This window comes from Cynoglossus semilaevis, chromosome 18, assembly GCF_000523025.1.
Source record: "Cynoglossus semilaevis isolate Cse_v1.0 chromosome 18, Cse_v1.0, whole genome shotgun sequence".
NCBI lineage: Eukaryota > Metazoa > Chordata > Actinopteri > Pleuronectiformes > Cynoglossidae > Cynoglossus > Cynoglossus semilaevis.
Genome location: NC_024324.1, coordinates 14,997,996 through 15,018,946, shown reverse-complemented (window position 1 = coordinate 15,018,946; position 20,951 = coordinate 14,997,996). Strand labels below are relative to the sequence as shown.

The following is a 20,951-nucleotide window of genomic DNA, read 5'->3' as shown; positions in this document are numbered from 1 at the left end:
CGGACGGCGGTTTATTGTCGGTCATAACACAACTGTAATTTGCATTAGACATACCAGGGGAGACTGTCAGGAAGGGTCAACTGCCGTGCACATGACCACTGGAGTGTGTGTGTGTGTGAGACTGTATGTGTGCATACATGTGCATGTGAGAGGAGGAGATGCAAAAAAAAAAAAAAAAAAAAAAAGGGGGAGCATGACAGCAGAGTAACATAAAGAACTGCCGGCCGCTGATGACCGATAAAACCAGACAAAGGGCGGGGAATCATATGTGCAGTCTCGTGTCATATTCTGAGCAAGCGTGTATGTGAATGGGAAGGTGTGTGTGTAGGGGGAGGGGGATGGGGGTGGGAAATATGTCAAATGGTATACGCAGGTCTCCCGTGTACGCATGTCCCTCCAGTCGTGTCAAAGCTGCCCCTGTAAGGTGGCATTTATCTCCAGGAGGAACACATGTGCGCATTGCGCCGCTGTTCTCCTGCTCTTCTGCCGCTCTCGGCCCCCTCGACTCCCTCGTATTCAACTTGTCCCATTTGATAGCTTACTATGACTCTGCCCCCGTCATGCAGCACCAGGCAGTTTTTTTGTTCACCTCCTTCAATCTCACAGGGGGCTGTAGACCCCTCCGTCCCCATCCGTGTGTGATACCTCATCATCATTTCCCTCTTTGTGCCACCAGCTGTAATAGATGTGCACTTATCTTTGGGTGGCCTTTGTTCATACCATGTCATGTGATCGCAGACCTCTGTGGAAGGGCTCGCCGTACAGTTCGGTTTGTTTCGAAATTGGTCAAATGGAAATTAGTTGAACAAATGCTGTGTCAGGAAAGGAAACAGTTTAAAGTCATTGTTCTGTGTATCTCTGAATCAAATCCCATCTTTTTTTTCTTTTTTTTTGCCATTTCATGCACCGAGCATCAGCGTCAGGAGAGGAAGTGTGTGGAGGCATGGCCTCAAACTGGAAGTAGACAAATGGAACGTAGACAGAAACGGTTCCGTTTGCGTTAGCCTAAAATGGCAGCGGACATTTCGACGCACTTTGTCCAAACAATATCTGCCTCAAACAGCGTTACAGTGTGTGTGTGTGTGTGTACGTATGTAAAAAATGTTGGCTGATGTGAAGTAGTCCCACACTTCTGTCTGTCACTGCCTTTCCTCTCCTCTCTCTCTCCCTTTTATTTTTCCTCCTCTTCCATTTTATTGCATTTCTCACCCTTATCCATTTCCTCTGCCTTTCCACATATGCACACACTCATCCCCCCTCCTCTTTCATATGTGAGCATTGACAAGCTGTAGGGCGTGCCGCACCCCCCCACCCCCACCAACCCCCTCAGCCACATACATTACAAACCACAACAATCCGGCACGCATACATCCACGCCATGTGAAGCTCATGCCTGGCTGCACAGCCACTTAAATGGCCGGCTGCGTATATGTCCTGGTTTACACTGCGGCCTCGACATTAAGGACACACAATTGAGGGCATTCTTGACTCTGATGTGTGGTTGGAGTAACTCTGGTGCTATAGTGCTTCCGATTTTTTTTTTAACTATAATGCTGAGCAATGATGGCGTGGGCAACAATTTAACTTAATTGAACATTCCAGAGCAGCATTGCAAAATGGCTGCCGAGCCGGCACCCTGTCTGTGATGGCCGACGAGAAGTGTGTAGGTCTGAGGTGTGTGCGTGCGTGCGTTTGTATCTTGTTTATGTCTACGTGCGTTTTGGATGTACAAAAAAATATATATTCCGGCTTTTTCCATTTCGCCGGCTCCGTTGTGTCAGAAGGGGAAGTCTCCGCTCACTGGTGATTCGTACTAATCCGTAATTACCAGCCCCGGTATAACTATACACTACGAGCCATTATATGAAAGTACCTCACAGTAACAGCTTCTGATTGTGTTTCGCTGTTCCTGTAAAAAAAAAAAAAAATACTTTCAGCTTTGAAAATACAACGACAGGGCTGGGAGTTGCCTTTCTGCTTCACGTTCCCTCTCTTCAGAACATTGGGATTTTCACAGGCCAGCACTACAGCACACGCAGTGTGTTCTGACAAAGAGCTGACCTTGTTGTTTCTTTACAGCTCTTGTACCGTCGGTCCAGAATCCAGTCAGCCACCTGGCCAACTTTCCAGCAATCTACACATCACATCCAGCCGGCCAGCCAGCCAGACTGACCCTGCCCTGCTCTGCTCTGCTCTGCCCTGCCCAGAACGGGCTGTCTGCAGGAGTCATCAGGGTTAGTGCTCTTTTGGCGTGCCCCTGTGCCAAACCCGTCTGCAAACATCAGGCAGAAACTTGTAAATTTATAGATCTGCACTTGTACTAAAGAGAGATGAATAATACACATACAAAAAAACAGCGACGGAGTCCGTTAAGCACAAAAAAAAATTACATAGCACTAAGCGGCAGGTTTTCCGCGACAATCGCAGAAAATGTTTCCCCAACACCGACCGGGTTTTATTGATTGGTGCTCCGACAAAAAGAGCAACGACTCCTTTGTCTTCTCGAGACCATTGCTTCCCACGTCAATTCTGACAGTTACAGCTAAGAAAAATCAAGGCTCGCTGCTGGGCTGTACTGCTCGCACGCACGCAGTACAGATTAGGTATAAGCGTCGGTGGATTTAGCTCAAGCAGCGGCAGTTTAGCTAATTTAAAAAAAAACTGCAAATGCACGCGGTTCATCAGGGACACGCGATTGAGGGGAAAGAAAAAAGAAAAAAAAAGGCGTAGTTGATTTAAATGACTACCAGCACTCAGGCCTTATCACGTCTGCGTGGGTGTGCGGTGTGTGTTTCGCTTCTTGGAAGTGGCAGTCGAGGGTCTGGCCTACACATTCTAATTTGCCTTACATTCCCAGTCACTGCGTTCACGATGGAGTGCAGAGGAAAAAAAAAACGCCCTTCGCTTACCTGTAGACGGCCCTCGACAGGGCTCGCCTTTATGCATCTCTCCTTTTCTCGCAGTAATTGTCAAGTGTTCATGTGATGAGGCCATTACTTTAAATACATGCACATTATACATTTGCAGTAGCTGAAGCCTCATTGGGCGAAGACCGTATTCTCCTTTTAAAAGAAATAGCAAAAAGCAACATTCTAGAACATGTGAACTAACGTTTGATGATCCTGCTAAATGCTACTTGATTGGCCGTTAAACAGGAAATTCATCAAATAGGGTCGGAACCTGGTGTAAAACGGCGTACGGTTTTTACACCGACGCCGCTAATGATTTAAAATGAGATCATAAAAAGGTGACGGTGTTGTTTTATGTCATTGCAAGGACACATTTTTGATGAAGGAAATGAGAGGACATCACTGGACTTGCGGGGTCATGTGCTTTTCGCGGGGACACTTTGTTCTTGTGGGTACATTTTTCAGGTTAAAGATTTAGTCCGGATCCAAGTGTGAGTGTGTGTGTGTGTGTGTGCATGTGTATGATTGCCCTACATCCTTTTAGAACAAAGTAAAGAGCAGTAAATGGATGTTTGGCAAATGCTCAGCCTGCATCCTTATCACCACTGCTCTTAGCGCTGACCAGTTCATCTCCTTTAAAACGGGCGCAAGACAGAGATGTTTATTTATATACACACGAGCGTAATAGCATTAAAATCCCCCCAAAAAAATGTGATTAAAATGTGTTCTTCTCTGGTTTGGAGATAAAAAAGCGGAACGCTGCCAAGGAAATAAATGTGAGACATTTCAAAAAAAAGAAAGAAAAAATCTCTCTCAGCATGGAAAGGCATTAAAGACAATAGGGTTTGACACAAGTCGAAATCTGATACTTAATGGTGTGGTTATATACCACAGTCATGGGGCCGCGTTCTCCGCAGCGAGGCTCTCTGCCTCCACGGCTTCCATTCTAAAAAGGCAAGACAACAGACATCATTTTCCAACTCAATTTACAGATGCATTAGGAGGTGCTGAGGCGCACCCAGCTCTCTCAAATGCAATCAGCCTGCCTGTGTGTTTAAAGTGGAAATTGAGGGTGCCATCTTTATTGACTCCCTTTTGACTCCTCCACTCTACTGCGCCATTCCATTTTCAATGGAAATTATTAAAAAAAAAAAAAAAAAAAAAAAGAATAAATATAAACGGCTATTTCCTTTTCATCAGTGACTTTTACTGTCCTTTTCCCCTTCCAGACTCTAAAGAACATGAAGACGATTATTCGTGAGAGGACTTTTAACTCGTCTCAGGTTATTTTCCAGGTAAAATAAGGAAAGTTTTAAAGGTACATTTGTTTAAGTTGTTGTGATTCATGAGTCAAATTGTATCCGGGGCATTAGAAAATCCAACCGTTCTCTCTGAAAACGGTTATAAACAGCGACTAATAATTTATAGTCTTTTTTTTTTTTTTTACATTTTGACAATGCTTAAAAAAATACTTATTCCCATTTTGTACAATTTGACTTGTAAATGAGTATTTTTCAGAATTGCTTTGTTGCTTGTTTATTTAAATGACAGTGGTGCTACTGCATTCTGTACTCTTTAATGCTTCCATTTTAAATCTCTTTAAATCAGTTCATACATAACCAAGCGTTGACCGGTTGAATTAATCTCAATAATTTTTTTTTGCATTTGAATGATTTATTTATTTTTTGACATTTTTCTACCATAAACATGCGGATGTGCTTTACCCGCCTCTCATTTAATATAATTAATTTTCTACCTGAACGCACTAACAGTGTGGATTCAAAAACTAGTCTAAGTTTTATGGTGGCGTCCATGCAGACGTGTACACGCCAGACGCCCGTAGCGCTGACCTGCTCTTGTTTGACCCTCAGTTAAACACATGACTCAATAGTTGGCTGTTAGAACCTGGTAAGAAGGTGAGCAGGATACCAGACAAAGGATCTGGGGGAATGAGACAGAAATGCGAGGTGGAAGAGACGCTTAAATATCATGCACATGGGTTAGAAGTGCGTATTTAAAAAAAAAAAATGTAAATCTGTGATCCAGATTATTCATCCTCTTGTCATCCATTCATTTTTTTTTTTCAGCCATCCTCCCTCGTTTTCCTCACACCCATTCTTAAGAAGCAGAAATATCTCCTTACTGTGGATTGATCTCACACAAAATGCACAGCCGAAGGTATGGATTATTTCTCACAACCCCCAGACGCGAACATGCAAAAACATTCACACGGGCCATTGAGTGGTCGCACGGCTCGCTTGCAGCAACGTGGATCCGTGGCGTTCCCTTCTCTCTCGTACTCACTCTCTTCGGGCGCATGGGCCTTATCTTGAAACAAGGGGCTGGCTGCCATGGCAACCATAGGATGAGGCAGGCACGGCTATTTAAAGGAATTCACCGCTACTGCATGTGTTCCCGTCAGCTTCACACCGGTCTGTGAGAGACAAAGGAATATACAGTATGTGAAACAACTGTTTGGCCTGTATATAAATTCCACTGTATAGAATAAATGTACAGTTTGTAGAAATAACGGTCACAGCAATTAATCAATTTGCAGTATTTTAGCATTATCCTCGGTCGACAACCTAATCGTTTTGGAGCAACAATTTAACAAGTTGGGTTTTAATCGGAATTTTCCGTAGACGGGCCACTACTGTATACTGTAATGCATTGTTTCCCCAAAGATTGGGCCTAGGAGTTTACAAGTTTGGGAAACACTGCTGTAATGTACCAAATATTGTACGATCGAAGGGCAAGTACTTTTAAAATATGGGTCCCCGTAAAAATGTACCAAATATTGTACGATCGAAGTGAACATTATATTCATAGACAGCCCTGCCACTCACTTGTCCTCTGTGTCCATCGACCCCATGCTTCCTGTGTCTCCTTGAATGGCTTCTAATGCGGTGCTGTACAGAGACTTTTGAACTTGTGGCCTCCTCTGGTCTGCTCCTGCTGCCCCCGCCTCCTCAAACCGCTGCTCTTGACAAGCCTGGTCTACATTGTTGATTCCCACCAGAAGACTGTAGTCCATAATTTTAAAACTTTGCAAGACCTGTATGAAAAAAAACAGTGACAATTAGTGATAAAATGTTTGTTGTATTCAGAACAGCATTTACTTCATAGGTCGACATTTCTTCTGCTTTTTTACACATTTTTACGTGTAATTTAGATACAGAAGACACTGCCTTTGGTAAAATATTTAACCCAAAACGTAATGGATGTCTTTAATTCGTTTGACAAACTATTCTAGTGATTCTCAATCAGTCAAGGGCATTATTTTAGCCCAGGTGTGGGCAAACTTTTTGATTCGCAGGACATAATTGTCCTCAAATTAATAGATGGGCATGTTCTATGCCATCTATTGGGGAGACATAGGTATTGCAGGGTAAATTATATCATTTGGAAAGGCTTGGTGGGCCGGATTAAAAATCTGAACGGGCCGCATCCGGCCCCTGGGCCGCATTTTGCCTATGCCTGTTTTAGCTGCATTATAACACATTGTATGTTACTGCTTAAATGCATGTAGCTATATGGCATAAAATGATTGAATTCTTACAGTATATGATCACTACTACGCACTATAAAATCATGTTAGTATTGCATTTTTTGTTTATTTTAATTGCTCATGATCTACCAGTGAATTACCAGTAGAAAATATTGGGAAAGTCATGAGTGACCTAGCTCATAACACTCCTGCTCTTCACTCTTTATCTCACTTTAATCCCAACTCATTTCATATGCAAAGTAAAGCTAATATCCCTGTCTACGGTGTGCACATTCCTGTGATTATAAAATTTGCATTAATGATGTTGGCACTGTGGAGAGCACCAGGAGAGCCAGAGCTGAAGCAGTGAGTTGTGGGTGTAAAGAAGCGTGGGGGGTGGAGACGACCAGAGACTCCTAGAATTCCTCTTGTCTGGATTTATGATAGTACCCTCATATATTCCTCCCGTTCTAATTTGCATGATGTTTTTTTCCACTTCTGTCACAGGTTTAGCATCGATTCAACACAAGAGTGGAGAAGTGGAGAACTAACTTTGTACTTCTGGAACCACTTCTTTGCCTCTCGGTGGAGAGCATCTTTCGTCCTCGGTGTGCCATCTGCTGTCTCGGTGTGGTGGGACAGCTGGTGTTGTGAATCAGGCCGCCACAGTCCACGGACCGGCTACTTCCCAACACCAGGGTCCTATCATTGCCTATATCTTGAAGGGGAATTCCGCAGCTCTGTTATGTTAATAATACTATTCTGCATTTGCCAGCATTAAGTGTGTTCCTAGCCACACCTCACCTGCAGGTGGAGCTGAGTAAGATTCAAGTGATGGATACAAAATAGTTTGATTTAAATATAAAAAAAAAGTAAGCAAAAAATGCCCCCTAATATTTAGTGTGTGTTAGCATGTTTAAAAATGTGATTGTTAAGGGCTAATCACTTCAACTGTTTAAATGGTTATTTGTTAGCCTTTACTGTGTGTAATAGATTTATGTCATTTTTTTAATGTTTTGTAATGTGAGGTGAGCAAAAATGCTAACATTAACTGGTACCGTTGTATAATGAAATTGACTTGACTACATGTGAAGGCTTATCTCCACAGGTACAGTATGTGTCAGCACAGCATCTTGCTCTCAAGAACCTGCAATCAAACACTCTGGTGAGGAACCAAGCTTTACTGTATATCAGGATCGGTGCAAGTAACGATAAACATATGCTTTTATACAATAAATATAATATTTTCAAGCATTTGATTGGGGGTTATTCCATACGTACATGAGCATAAATTATATTTAACAATAAAACACATTCCCTACTCCCTATTGTTTTAATCTCAGGCCATTGACTCTTTTTCAATAATAATGATACCTGTTGTACCAACATTTAAAGCTACTGTGAAGGTATTGTTTTAATCTCATGTCATTGACTCTTTTTCAATAATAATGATATTAAACCAGTAACCGTTAACCACCAATATTAATGTAATGGTAAAGCAAGGGCCTAAAATTGAAAATGCATGATAGGATGGTAAACAAGTGGATGTACAGTGTGTCGTTGAACCTGAAAAATGACTGCATTCTAAACAGTTTTGGGATTTTGTAAATGGGGGATTAAATTTGGGATTTTTGTAAACGATTTAAAGTGTAGGTGTGGATATAATTGGAATGGTTAAGACAATTTAAATTGTAGGTGTGGATATAATTGGAATGGTTGTCAGTCATTTTTGTCAACAGTGGTGTGATAGCTGTTAGCTTAAAGGTGAGAAGTCAAGTTTATGTGGGTTTTATCTGTGATTTTGTTTCCTTTTACAGTCTAAAAATGTCAAGAGAACAATACCGCGGTGTTTAACTTCACTGGTGTGCATGTATAAGTTAATGTTTGTTTCTATACGATGCTGTTATACGAAATACTGTAATATAGACCTTACAAAAAAGCTATGCTAACCTCACGCATGCGCATTTCCGTCATCTTCAGTTACGTCGGCTTGTAGTTTCTATGTTTGACCAGAGGGGTTTGGCGCGGGAGTATGAAATGCTAGTTGAAGCAGACACACGGTAAAAGTCGCAGCGAATGTTTTGGTTGCATTTTATCGGAACTAGGGGATAAAAAGGTTTGCGTGCTCCAGTTTCGTTTTCTGCTATGTTCACTATGTTACCGTCTTCGAGCCGAGTCAAACTTAACCGTGTCGCGCTTAAAGACGTGGTTGGGATTAGAATGGTGCCAAGGCGTAAACGTGAAGGCAGAACGCTAGGTGACGTGACGACGGAACCAACAGAGCAGGAGGTGACACACCAACAGGTGACAGCTACAGCGTTTGACTCCATGGAGGCAAAGAAATGCCGAGTAGATACTCAAAGAACGAAGAGAAGAAGAAATTCACACAGTACGAAGGATTGTACGGCGAACCGAGAGAGACCCAACACTGACGGTAAGTCCCACCGCAACACACAGACCGGGAACAAGTTCACGGTCAATACCGCGAAAGTAAAGATTCTAGTTTAAATTAGAAATGTTAAACCAAAATGCTGCAGGGCAAAGTTTTCTTATTGTTTTTAGATAAGGTCGTTGCTTTACCGTACAGGTGACATAAACAAACGTATAAATGTAGCTGAAAATGTGCTATACAAATGCTAATATTTTGTTAGCCGGTTGCTAAGGGCGAGAGGGGCGTCCCAAAACTTCAAAAAAATTACATACGTAATTTCAAATTATAAAACAAAACGATATTGGGCACAAAAGTAATTATCCAAGCAATATCAATGGCCACATTTTTTGTTTTATTATAGTTTATTCTTATTTCTTGTGTTCTTAAGTGTTAAGACATTTCTTTTTGTTGACATGTTTGGAAATAAAACCGAGTTAATGTCTATGCTACACGTACACTTCAGGAAATGTTTTCAGGTTCAAAATGCAAACTTAACTTTTCGCTCATTACTTTTGATATTTTCTATAGTGTATCCCCATAACAACAAGTTTAAAACAAATTCATGGCTTTCTGTTCCAGTAATTAATAATTAGTCATTAATTGTGATTATGCAACCACATCCTGTCATTACTCATGATTAGAAGTTTTGATAGCTTAGCAGCTGTGGTATATATACTGTCTGTCTACATGTCAATGTATATACAATGTGTGTGTGTTTATGTGGGATACGTTTTCCTGAAACAAACATTGTCAAATGATTCTAATCTATAGGAAACTTTTTTATGTCCACTTGCAGAGTACAATTTCAATACATCTCCAAGAGATGCTGCTATCGAACGGTCTTTGAGACAAGCAGTCACACCTACCAGCTGTAATGTCTTTGGTGATTGTAACTACCTCACGCCACAGAAGAAGACACCACTTAAAAAAGGGCAGCCAAACATCGAGTTTAAGACCAGTGAAGGCCAATCAGAGACAAGCGCTAAGGAAATTGCTTTATATCCAAGAGTGACACTTTGTGACATATCTCAAAAATGTGATGTGTGCACCCACAACTGTGGATATAAGTTGACTTACTTCCTTAAAACCAAGAGAATACATTGCTTCAAACGTGACATGAGAACTGGATCTCGCCTCAGGCCTAGTTGTGTTTGGCCTAGCAAACAAGACCGTACTGAAACTATTCCTTTTACCAATAGGTTGTGTCCTAAGTCTAAGGCAAAGAAAAGCACAAGTCAGTGGAAAAGACTGGCCTACAATCAGAGACAAATGACAAAGAACATTTCTTCCAGGTGCAGCACGATTGATTTCCTCAACAATCAGACAAGTGAAGGCTCTGCAACTTGTTTTAATTCTTTCTTATTAAGTTCTAATATAAGCGAGCCCAGGACTAATATGTTGGTCAGAGATGTTGAGAAGGACATTGGCCCACAAAGTGACTGCATTGAAGCTTTTTCTGACTTCCAGGGCGTGGATTGCAAAGACATTCTGAAAAGTAACTCTTTGGAAAAAGTTTATTCAGAACTATCTTGCGATTTTAAGGCATGTCAAGAATCAAGTGGTAGCAGCAGGACTGATAACTGGGCTGAGAAAAACAGCGTTGCTCCTGATTATCCGTATGGACAGATGTGTAACTCAGAAGAATCTGATCCCACAGAGGTCCACCATCAGAAGAATGAGGTAGAAGCAAATGATCGAGAGTCCTTCACTTGCCAAAGAGTCCGGGTCTACTGCGGAAAAGTAAACAAAAACGTTTCTTGTGCAAGGACATGCATGCCTTGGCCTTTTTCAAACACACGATGCACTTTCGCTGCACACGCTGATACTACGGTATGTCAAAAAGGAGCCAATCACCTGTCTACTGGAGACAACTGTGACTTATCACTGAATCAAGAACAGATCTGTTCATCAAATCATCAAAATAATCACATTGACAATCTCTCAAATGAACCTAGAGACTTTTCATCAAACACAATCTGCCAAAGCTTTAAAAAAGAGGTGAACGAAACAAAGGCTGGAGATGATAGTTTAGTCCCCACAAACAGAGAAAGATGTGGTATAGATACCAGTGTTTTCTGGGATAAGAACAACACTCCCTCTTGTACTGAATTTGAAATTGTGTCAGTCCCAGGCTTGACCCAATCTACACCAATTAAAGGACCGCAGTTGGACAGCTCCATGTCCACTTCTTCCCCCTCAGAGCTTGGCCTGAGCGACTGGGAAACTACCAAACTTAAGTCTCCCGTGTCGTCGAACCTCTTACAGAACAGCCTCTCAGCCATAGCATCGCCTGTTTCCCCTTCATTGGATTTAACCGAGACAAAGTTGGCAGATTCCACAAGTACATCGTCTGGCCGTCTGGTAACAGAAAAGCATCTGTTTTGCAGTGACGAAATGCAGCTGACCTGTTCTTTACACACATCTTCACCTGTTCTTCTGCACAGCTCCAACTCATTTCATTCTTGTGAATCCTTATCCTTCCTGCCTCAAGAAGGCAACAGGGAAGGTACGTCACAACTGGAACCTGATAACGTTACACACCACAGTTCCTTGTCACTCAACAGAACCGAAGAACTATTCACTGACTCAAACATGGCTGAGTTACTGCTTTCACCAATACTTTCTCCCGTTCGTTCACCCCAACGATGCGTGTCCCGCAGCAAAGAGAAAAGCTCCACCAACCAGCAAACATTACCTGGACATGATGTGACTCATATGAGTGAAGATAATCAAAACAGGAGAACATGTCTTGACATCCTCCAAAGAGCTTCAAAGGGAAATGAAGAAATGGATGGAATCTTGTCCAACTCTACATCTGTCCCTTCGCACAATCACAGTGTCCATGTGATTGATGGGATTCAGGATGAACTTGAAAACTCTGAGGATGAGCAACAGGATGTTCTCTCAGAAATTGTCCCTTCACACGTTTTGTCAAAAACACCCTGTTCTTCCAGAAGCAAAGAAAGATCCAGTCCACCTGAAATGGAGAAAACTGACAAAGAGGACGCTGCTGCTACAGACGCCACCATTTTGGACGAGTTTTCAGCGTACGAAAGGGATATCCTGCTTGTCGATGTGATCCAGGACGATCCCGAGCTGTTTGAAAGCCTTCCCGAGAAGGGTTTGCTTAAACTTGGTCCAACAAGAGTGTGGAAAGCCGCTAACAGATCGTCCGTGAAGAGATGTAACGCGTCAGCTGACGTTGACCAGAAGTATGAGAGAATAACTTCACGTCACTCGGATAAATTACAGTGTAGACACAAACTGTGCCAATGTCCAATTTCCACTGTTTTTTCAGATTATCAGGAGTTGTCGCGAACGTTGAAAGTGACCATTGTGATGTCACAGGTAAGACCGTTGCACTAATACACGTCCAGAATATATTACAGTGGGTCCTCAACTTGAGTTGATTTTTGCCGTAAGTCAGGACTTGCATACTGCACATGAGTTACAGTGGTGACATCATAATCTAGGACATAAAAACAACAACCGGCAAATGTGAACAAAGCTGAGTTCACTGCGTGAAGGCGTGGTCATCCGATCTGCTAGTTTCTGTGGGAAGTAGTTTTTTAAGGTGTACGTCAGAATGATGGAACAAGACTTTCTTAATAGGTTTATGGTAGATGGCGACCTCAGTAAGAAACCTCTTGGGGCGAGGACTTCGTAACAGGGGACCTCCTGTATTTATTTTCTTTTGTCAATGGTTGTGTTTTGTTATTGAACATATGGTAGCAAAATAACAACTTGTCAGACACAAAATGCATTCATCCATTTGACCTTAATCCTTTGTTTATTTATGTTGTCCAGAGGAAGATAACGACAGACCCTGGAGACCCCAGGGTAGCAGAAATCCCCCTGCAGTGCAAATACAGCCAGGACCTTCCTCAGACAAGCAAACCAGACACAAGGTTTATCCCGCAGACAAACGGGAGCAAAATCCTGAAGGAAAAGTAAAGTTTATAAAATTATGGACATTTACAACTGTTTGGACCACTCTCTTAGATCTATATTCGAAGAAAGCAGGCAAATTTAACATTTCTGTAAACAAAATCACGAGCAGACAGTTTTTATTCAAATCATTTAACGTTTGGTGTAGTTATAGTAGTCGAAGGTTCAAATAAATTAGCGGGCCTCTGTTTTATGGGGGTTTTTTTGTGTGTTTTTTAACAGGACCATTTTGACGTCAACAATAATCATCCGAGGAGGTAGCTGCACCCATCACATTAGAACGTTTGTTAGGCACATCAGATGAAATGTTTTTGATCATCAGTCTCTATCTTCCTATCCAGTAAAGCGAGCCAGTGCTTTCAAACCTTAGGCCCACAGCAGAAAATCTCCCCTCTCATGAGTCAGAGAAACAGTGAAGGTAAAATAAAAACTGCACACGCTGAAGTGATGGTCAAAATATGCAACACAAAAATAAACTTTTTTTTTTTCTCACAGAGCCAAGGATCTCAAACCAAACCAACATTTCAAATTTCAGACCCCAGAAGTCTAATACTGTTAGAAACCAGAACAAACCAGAACAAACCAGAACAAACGTAAATGGTGACACGTGAAAACACTTTAATTTTTAATAGTGAATTTTCACAGTATTTTGAATGTTGTACTTAATTGTATTTGAGTGATACTTTGAGTAAAATAGGGACCTGTCCTCCTCTTAAACTTTAGTACTGCAGACAGTACTTCAGCGATTCAATGTCGTGTGGATTCAAGGTGTGTCGATTCCAACATGTACCTATGGAGGGAGATGAGAAGGTATGTCTTGATGAGTTTCTATGTTTTTTTTTCTGGGCTTGAGTGCAATTGCAAAACACACCAGGAACAATGTAGTTAAAATATTTGTTCACAACATAAGAGTAACTATCTATTTAACTATCTAAGTTTTTACCAATTTAGTTTTTCTCTCTTTCAGTTCTGCATGGAAAAAGTGACACAGTTTATCAACAAGCCAATATGTCTTCTGAAAGCAGGTGAAGTTTGTAGTTTCCTGTTATCTTCCAGTCTTTTTTCCCCACAGGATATAAAACATTCTATGTGAAATTATGTAATTATGTAATTTTTTTCCCCTCCAGGGGCCGTGTTTGCAGGCTATTACCTGAACAACCCGCCTGGCCTGTATTTCTCAATGTCAGTGTTTCTGACTCTGCTCTGGTCTCTGCTCAGAGCCAACATGGTGTCCAGTGTCCTCTTAGTTCTCAGAGCAGGCCTGACCCACAAGATTGCGGTGAGTCTGGTTTCCATCCCCCTCATCTATGTCATGACATGCTGCAACTGAAGCTGTAATCCAGTAGAGGGCAGAGCAGCACGTTAAATAGACACCTTTTCTCTATTTACAGCCTGGCCCTGAGTTCCTGCTGGCTCTGTACAACTTTGTGAGAGAGAAGGGTCTGATGGGTTGTGTTCCTGAACTCATACAACTTACATTCAAGGTATCACGATTTCTGAAAATGTTAAATATAATTTGAACTTTATACCTAGTAATGTGTGACTAACGTGATCTGTTATTTACGTTTTGGTAGATGGCCAGAGAAGGTCAGGTATTGAATTTGGATTGGATCGAATGTGTTCAAAATACTCCAGAGTTCCAGCACGCGGTCCATCATGACTTCAGTGCGTCACTGTCAGCCAACCAAGGGTAAGTCGAATTCTCCTCTCCAGTATGAATAAAAACATTTTCTAAGCACCTGAATGACACTGTTTATGGTCATGCTTCTCATAATACGCTATTCCTCAGTGCTCCATTTCCAGATTACCTGAGCCTGGCCCACTCCGTTGTGGAGGTCGAGGTTGGTTAATAAATATTTTGGTAGCTAAATTCACAATGATAAAAATAGATTGTCATCAATTCTACCCATTTGTCAGCTTTGTACCAAGCAGGAAGACTGGAGGAGGATGGGAAAGGTTTTCAGGTCTATCTGCCAGTCCATCCATCATCCCAACAACGTAGAACAAATCTGCGGTCACATTGCCATCGCTCTCCTCTCTGACATCAAAGATAAATTGTCGGTGCCCTTTGCTACATTCGCTGAAGCAGGTGAAGAGTAAAATTAAATAAAAAAGGAAATGGAATGTGACCTGTTTGATCAATGAACCATGATCATTAATGGCTTCAGTGTTCAGTGTTTCAGAGCAAAGGTGACAATGAAGATGCCCTCGTTCACAGTTTTTTTGGAAGGATTGGCGTCTCACTCATGTTGAGGTACCACAAAACGCACCAGTGGGCCAAGGTTAGTAACACCCCCCCACCCCACCCCAAAATTATGAATAACGTAATTGAAAATTTGAAATTAATCGAGTTTGCTTGTAATGTGGTTGTAAGTGCAAACCTATAACTTGTAAAATACATTTTTAAATGTGTATTCGTTTGGACATTAAAATACAAAACATAAGTGACATATAAGAGGCTAAACAAGTGCTTCCCAATGTATGTGCTGCATTTTATATGGACTCAATATTCATGAAAGTGAAAGAATACAATTGTGTTTTAATCCTTATTTTAAGTTAGAAAATATTTTTATCAGTAATTTTTATTATCAATTACTAGACATTTCAGGTGACCCTGTTTGAATTTAAGGTAACCCTGCATGGGGTCGTAACCCCAAGGTTGAAAGACACTAGGCTACGCCACGATCTTACTTCCATTTTATGTATATAAAATGTAAATAAATATAAACTCAGTACCCGAAATAGATCCCATTAATGCATATACATTTTTAAAATTATTTTTATTTTTTGATTTATTTAGCTGTTGCATGTTTTTTTTGTATTACTGGTGTGGGCCTTTCTGCGTGTATGTCTTTGTGTCTACAAATTTAGGGTCGGAGGGTGGTGGAGGTGCTGTCCCTTTCCAAAATCAGTTACTCCACACTTAAAAGTCTGTTTGGGAATGAGGATGGAACATCACGCTGCTCACTGATCACCAAGGCCNTCCTGCTGAGCGGCAGCGTGGAAGGAGCACTGAGCACACTGAGAGGTGAGGAGCCATGGACGTTCTGCAGGTTTCATTTTAAGATGATGTCGTTGTTCAGTTTTAAAAAAAAAAACAAAAACTGTGAGTTGACCTAGACTGGGAAATGCCTGTTTTGATTTATAGTCACTTTTTAAGGTAAGATTAAAACAGATGGTGTCAATCAGAGACAAAGTTAGACTAAACTCATATGTATCACTTTGACTAATTTATATGTAAGTAATAAATTAACTCAGCAGGTCAGACAAAGCAAAAACAGTGTAGATAATACTTAAGAATAAAGGATAAACTCAATCTTTATTGTCTCTTTAAAGTTGGGTTTTGTTAGTATGTGAAAGTCAGTGCTGCATACACTTCGTCTTTGAAGATGAGAAATCCTCCAATTCTCCTAGACATAAACAGTGTGGTCTGCTTTCTTCTACCTTTACAAGTGATTCAAAGTCTTTTCTCCAACCTCTGCACTGCGAACGGGTTTTTTTTTTCCCTCTCTTCCTCCTTGGGTTTTTCACGAACAGCAGCTCGATTTCCCCCGACATCCTGATGGTAATTAGATTGGGAGAAGTCTTTGTTTACTCAAGTCACAACCAATCCTGTGTAGAGGTCATGCTATGGATTTGAATGTTTGTTTTCGGAACAATTCTAAGCAGAATTCCATTCCTCTTGGATCTGGTACTTGGTAGTTGTACAGTACAACTTGTTGTCCATAATGTAAAAGTAAATTGTTTATATTTAAACTGGTCATTTATGATAGGATAGTGACTCACTCTTTCTGCCCTAATTATTCGTTTGTGGGTTTTTTTTCTTTTTTCTTTTGGTGTATAGAAAACAATTGGTTCCAGAGTGCTCCCTTGTGGCCGTGTGAGCCTGCAGATCTGACAAGCAGGAGTCATGTGCTAATGCAATTGGCTGAGAAAACATCTCACCGAGACGCACTGGAGGTTCTTTCAAACCTTCCTGGAATTAAAGAGCCAAATGGTGAGAGACCTTGAAAATCCTTACTTCTAAACCCAACTTAGAATTTCCCGTCTTTTTAAGTTACTACACAGCTACACTCACAATATACTGTGTATATTATTAATTGTTTTTACATACAGTGTAAGCTTGAGATGCAAGCATAATACGTCAGGTTCCACTTTATATTGTTAACAATAACGGGAATTAAAACTCCCAACTACAGATTTAAAAAAAAAAATGATGTTGATGTTGTGTTTTTCCCTAGACTTGATTGATATTTTCAGCTACTCGCCAGTGTTTGAACATCACCTCCAAGTGTGTGTGGACAGACACATCCTGACTGTAGCTTCAGACACAGTGGACTTAATGTTGTCTAATAACTTGAAAGTGAACCAGGTCGTTCTGCGTAAACTCTTGCACAATCTTGGGAAACAAAACCATTGGCTTCGTGCAAGGGAAGTCTTCAAACGTAAGTTACTGCTTGAATGAATGAGAAATGATTTTTTTTTTAAATTTTTTTAAATGAAAGTTACAGGTTGGCTAGATTAAATGATGGGATATGAAGTCAGCCATTTCGAGGTTTACAACTGGTGTGTGTTGGTCAGATGCTCTGAGTGTAGGTTACTACCCAGGAGTGTCGGCTCCCTCTGGTTTTATGACACTGATCGTCCCCAGTCACCTGTGGGAGGTGGAGCTGGTCCTCACCTTTGAGATGTTCATTTCTGTCAATGCAACGGTCATCCTGCAACTTTTGGACAACACCACCTCCAGCCTCACGATCACTCTGAAAAGGTAGCCCCATTGTTGGTTTGTGTGTGTGTGTGTGTGTGTGTGTGAGAGTCTAAGGGGGTGTTAATTTTGCTAAGTAACTTCCATCGTCCCTCTGCTCCCCGTTCTTCCAGGATTCAAAGCCTTGAGAGTGAATACCTGTGTGCTGGCAGCCGCCTCCTCTGTGCAGCCTGCATCCTTCAGCCCAAACTCTCTCTTTACTTGAAAACCGTTAACTCCTCACAAGAGCAAGTTTTCACACTTAACATTTCCTCTGCTCGACGGTGGCTTCACCACAATCATTCATGGGCCAATGAAGTGTGGCTCAAATGACCGACTCCCGACATTCATTCCGTAGGATTCCCTGGAACTACTTGACAGATCAAATAATCTTGTATTTCCTCAGTGTCATTGTGAAAATGACAGATTAAATTAGGAAAAAATAGACTCACGTTCGTATTGTTTTGAATTACGAGTTTAAAAAAAAAAAGTAGAATGGATCTGATCATTCTTTTTGTTCAGAATCGTCTAGGTCAAATGTAAATATTTTTCTCTTTGTTTTAGCTGACTCATCACTCTGTTTTGTGTTATTTCACCTTGGAAAACCAACCCCAACACTATGTTTGGTAGAGTGGGCATCCTGAGATTAGGACTTAAATTGCAACTCTTATCTAAAAAAAGGAAGAAAAAAAAGTGCTCATGAATAAATTTCACAGTGTAACATAATTGTTAATAATAATAATCCGTTTAGCCGCTGACTGTCAAGTGTGCTTTATTGTTTCTGTTTCTCTGCAGGTTTCACAGGAAGTTCTGGTCTAATAAATTGACATTTGTTGTCCTTTACATTTTTGTGACGCATATGTTTTTCGTCTATTATGTTGACTTACAGTAAAGGAATCTAATCAGCCTGGCCTGGAAACAGAACTGTATCATCTTCAGCTCAGGTTTTTCTTTGTTGCATTGACATATATTTGGTCGAATGATACGGCGCTAATTCAAACTTTGTTTTGTGTATCTTCAGTAGACACTGGTAGCTGCACTGATGTGAGAGCCTTTTTTTTTTTTTTTTCATTGCAGGACACCGGGCACATATATAGTAAGCTGTTTCCGTTGTTGGATGTTGCTCCAGTTGCTGACAAACAGTCAAAGTGCTGCGTTGTGGATGAAAGGTTAGCTGAATAGCTGTCAGTAACGTTGTTGGTTCCTGTTCTACAGTACTAAGTTCTGGGGCTCTTGGGGAAATAGGATAATGTTTAAAGAAATAACCATATCAATAAAAAATATATATTTCACCATCTTGTGGCCCAACTGTATTTTTATTATTAAAATATTACTCTTTATACCTTAGTGTTTGACCCCACTAGTGGGCAGTGCTGAGCCACTGATACCTGAGATACTGTATATACCTGAGACAGTTGATGTAAAATAGCTTACATCATGGATTATTACAGTGTAACTTATAAGACAAAAGAATGACTTATCAATGGTTCCCAACCTTTTTTGGCTTGTGACCCCATTTTTGCGTCCCAAATTTCAATTTTTCAGGTGGAGATGGAATGCACGTGTGCTGAGGAGACGTAGTGGAAACTTTGGAATAACAAAGTTGCAGATGGCGCTGCAAGGTAGGAGAAAAAATTATGTATAATAAAATAGTTATTTAGTTTATTAATTCTCAAGTTCCTAAGTTCTGTCAAAGGAGCACTTAGGGTAAGAGTAGAAATAGGCCATCAGGGCCATCACATGGTATAGACAGATGTGATTTCTTAACATTGTCAAAAGGCCCATATCAGAGGAAAATTGCTGTAAATAATAGCAAATTACTGTACAGCCGTACGTCTGTACGTGCATGACCCAGAGACGGCGATAATCCTCACAGAGAAGTGTTTGTGTGTGTCCCTGTCTCAGCTGCTTCTGTGGAGGGTGATTCATATCACATGAATTATTCTAGAACATACAGGATGGTAGTCAACACAGCCAATGCTGTTGGGGGGGGGGGGGGGGGGTTCCAGCTCTGTGTCAACATGGACAAAGTTCAAACACTGTGGGTAGGAGTAGTTGCTTTTGTTCATCATCATATAATCTCTTAAATTTCTTTTCAACAAAGTCATGGATTTTTATTTTCAAATTTTTTTTTTTTAGTTAGGTGTGAATGGTGCATATTAAATCAATACAATACAGAAAGAATTTAAATTTCCACCTGGCATTGTACTATGTTGCCACAGTCAGAAATTATTATTTTTTAGAATGTTTTTTATAAATTACGTCCATGTTGTAGTTATGATCCTTTTCGGGCTTCTGGAAAGTCATGTTTGTTTGAAGCATTTCTTTACTTGCTTCCTTAATCTTAGCTGTTTTTTTTTTTAATATTCCAACTTTTACATATAAGTGTTGTGTTGTTCTCACATTAAGGTTAATAAATACACTGCGTATATTATAGAATAGACGCTGTCACGAGTTTAATGACGTTGCCAGTAACTGACGTCGGGCACCAGTGACCACGCCCCCCGGTTGACGGGAACGCGCATGCTCGCGTCTGAAACGGAAGTGAGTGTGTTTTTTTTCTTCACTTCTCTTAGAGCGGCTCAGGGAGCTGCAACCTGAGCACCGCGGAGGATAAACATATACACACACCTCATGTTTATGTTATTCCACACGGGAGTAAACAAGCGTAATAACAGCAACATAGTAAGGGCACGCAGTCGACATCCGCTCGGTCGCTGGACCGACTTCCCTCCCGGTTATCGGACACCGTTTCCCCCCCACGCTACTGGAGAAAACCCCTTCGCATTCCTCCACGCAGAGAGACCGAGTGGGAGAGCTGCCGCCGCACTAAACGGCGGAAAGGGGAGCTGGAAGCGGCCTCTGTGCGAGCTGGAGGCGTTAATTCACTTCCGGGGCTGCTTTTGGAGGTCTATGTAATGTCGGGACTCCCAGAGTGCTTGTTTGTTATGCACTGACGACCCAGGACGCACCACGAGATCCTCGCTTTGATGAATAATTTACGGTCTCGGTTCGAGGCGCCTGCTGCTCCTGCTCCTGCTGCTACAAAGCGACCATTGGCTGCGCCCGTCGCCGCCTGAACAAGCCCAGATGGTGGACTAGAGAGAAAACGCCACCTAAGTAAAGACACAAACAGAGAAGCGCAAATGAGCATTTATATCAGGATTTGAAAGACATTTATACGCGTCTGGGTGTTGCTTGTATCCACAGCTCCGTTGTCATGTTGCCGAGTCGTTGGGGGAGGAGAGACGGAGTCATTCGTACTTCGACGCCGATTCAGTGTCATTCCACGCAAGGGTTCGTTTTATGATCCTCAACGAAGCACAATCTCGGAGACTCTGTATCGAGGCGTTCACTTCGTCAATTGTCCTTTTGTTTGTCAGATTTTAGGAACGTGACGCAGTTTTTTTTTAAATGCCTTACACATCAGTG

General features: G+C 41.3%; 1 protein-coding gene and 1 long non-coding RNA gene across 2 annotated transcripts in view; both read left to right on the top strand.

Annotated features, from left to right (window-relative positions):
* Positions 1-3,696, top strand: part of LOC107989989 (uncharacterized) — a 4,763-nt gene extending 1,067 nt beyond the window's left edge. Inside the window, exon 2 of the long non-coding RNA XR_001761550.2 lies at positions 2,080-3,696. This is a non-coding gene — a long non-coding RNA (uncharacterized LOC107989989). The remainder of the gene's footprint in view (positions 1-2,079) is intronic.
* Positions 3,697-8,113: 4,417 nt separating this feature from the next.
* Positions 8,114-20,924, top strand: topaz1 (testis and ovary specific TOPAZ 1). Its single transcript, XM_025065353.1, has 21 exons — positions 8,114-8,830; positions 9,624-12,039; positions 12,126-12,175; positions 12,635-12,777; positions 12,998-13,032; positions 13,117-13,193; positions 13,271-13,368; positions 13,499-13,585; positions 13,743-13,800; positions 13,903-14,054; positions 14,167-14,259; positions 14,350-14,465; positions 14,565-14,616; positions 14,693-14,864; positions 14,951-15,057; positions 15,647-15,803; positions 16,620-16,772; positions 17,017-17,220; positions 17,357-17,543; positions 17,654-18,688; positions 19,065-20,924. The coding sequence occupies exons 1-20, from the start codon at positions 8,542-8,544 to the stop codon at positions 17,850-17,852; spliced, it is 4,845 nt and encodes a 1,614-aa protein (XP_024921121.1). The 5' UTR covers positions 8,114-8,541; the 3' UTR covers positions 17,853-18,688; positions 19,065-20,924.
* The last annotated feature ends 27 nt before the right edge of the window (positions 20,925-20,951 follow it).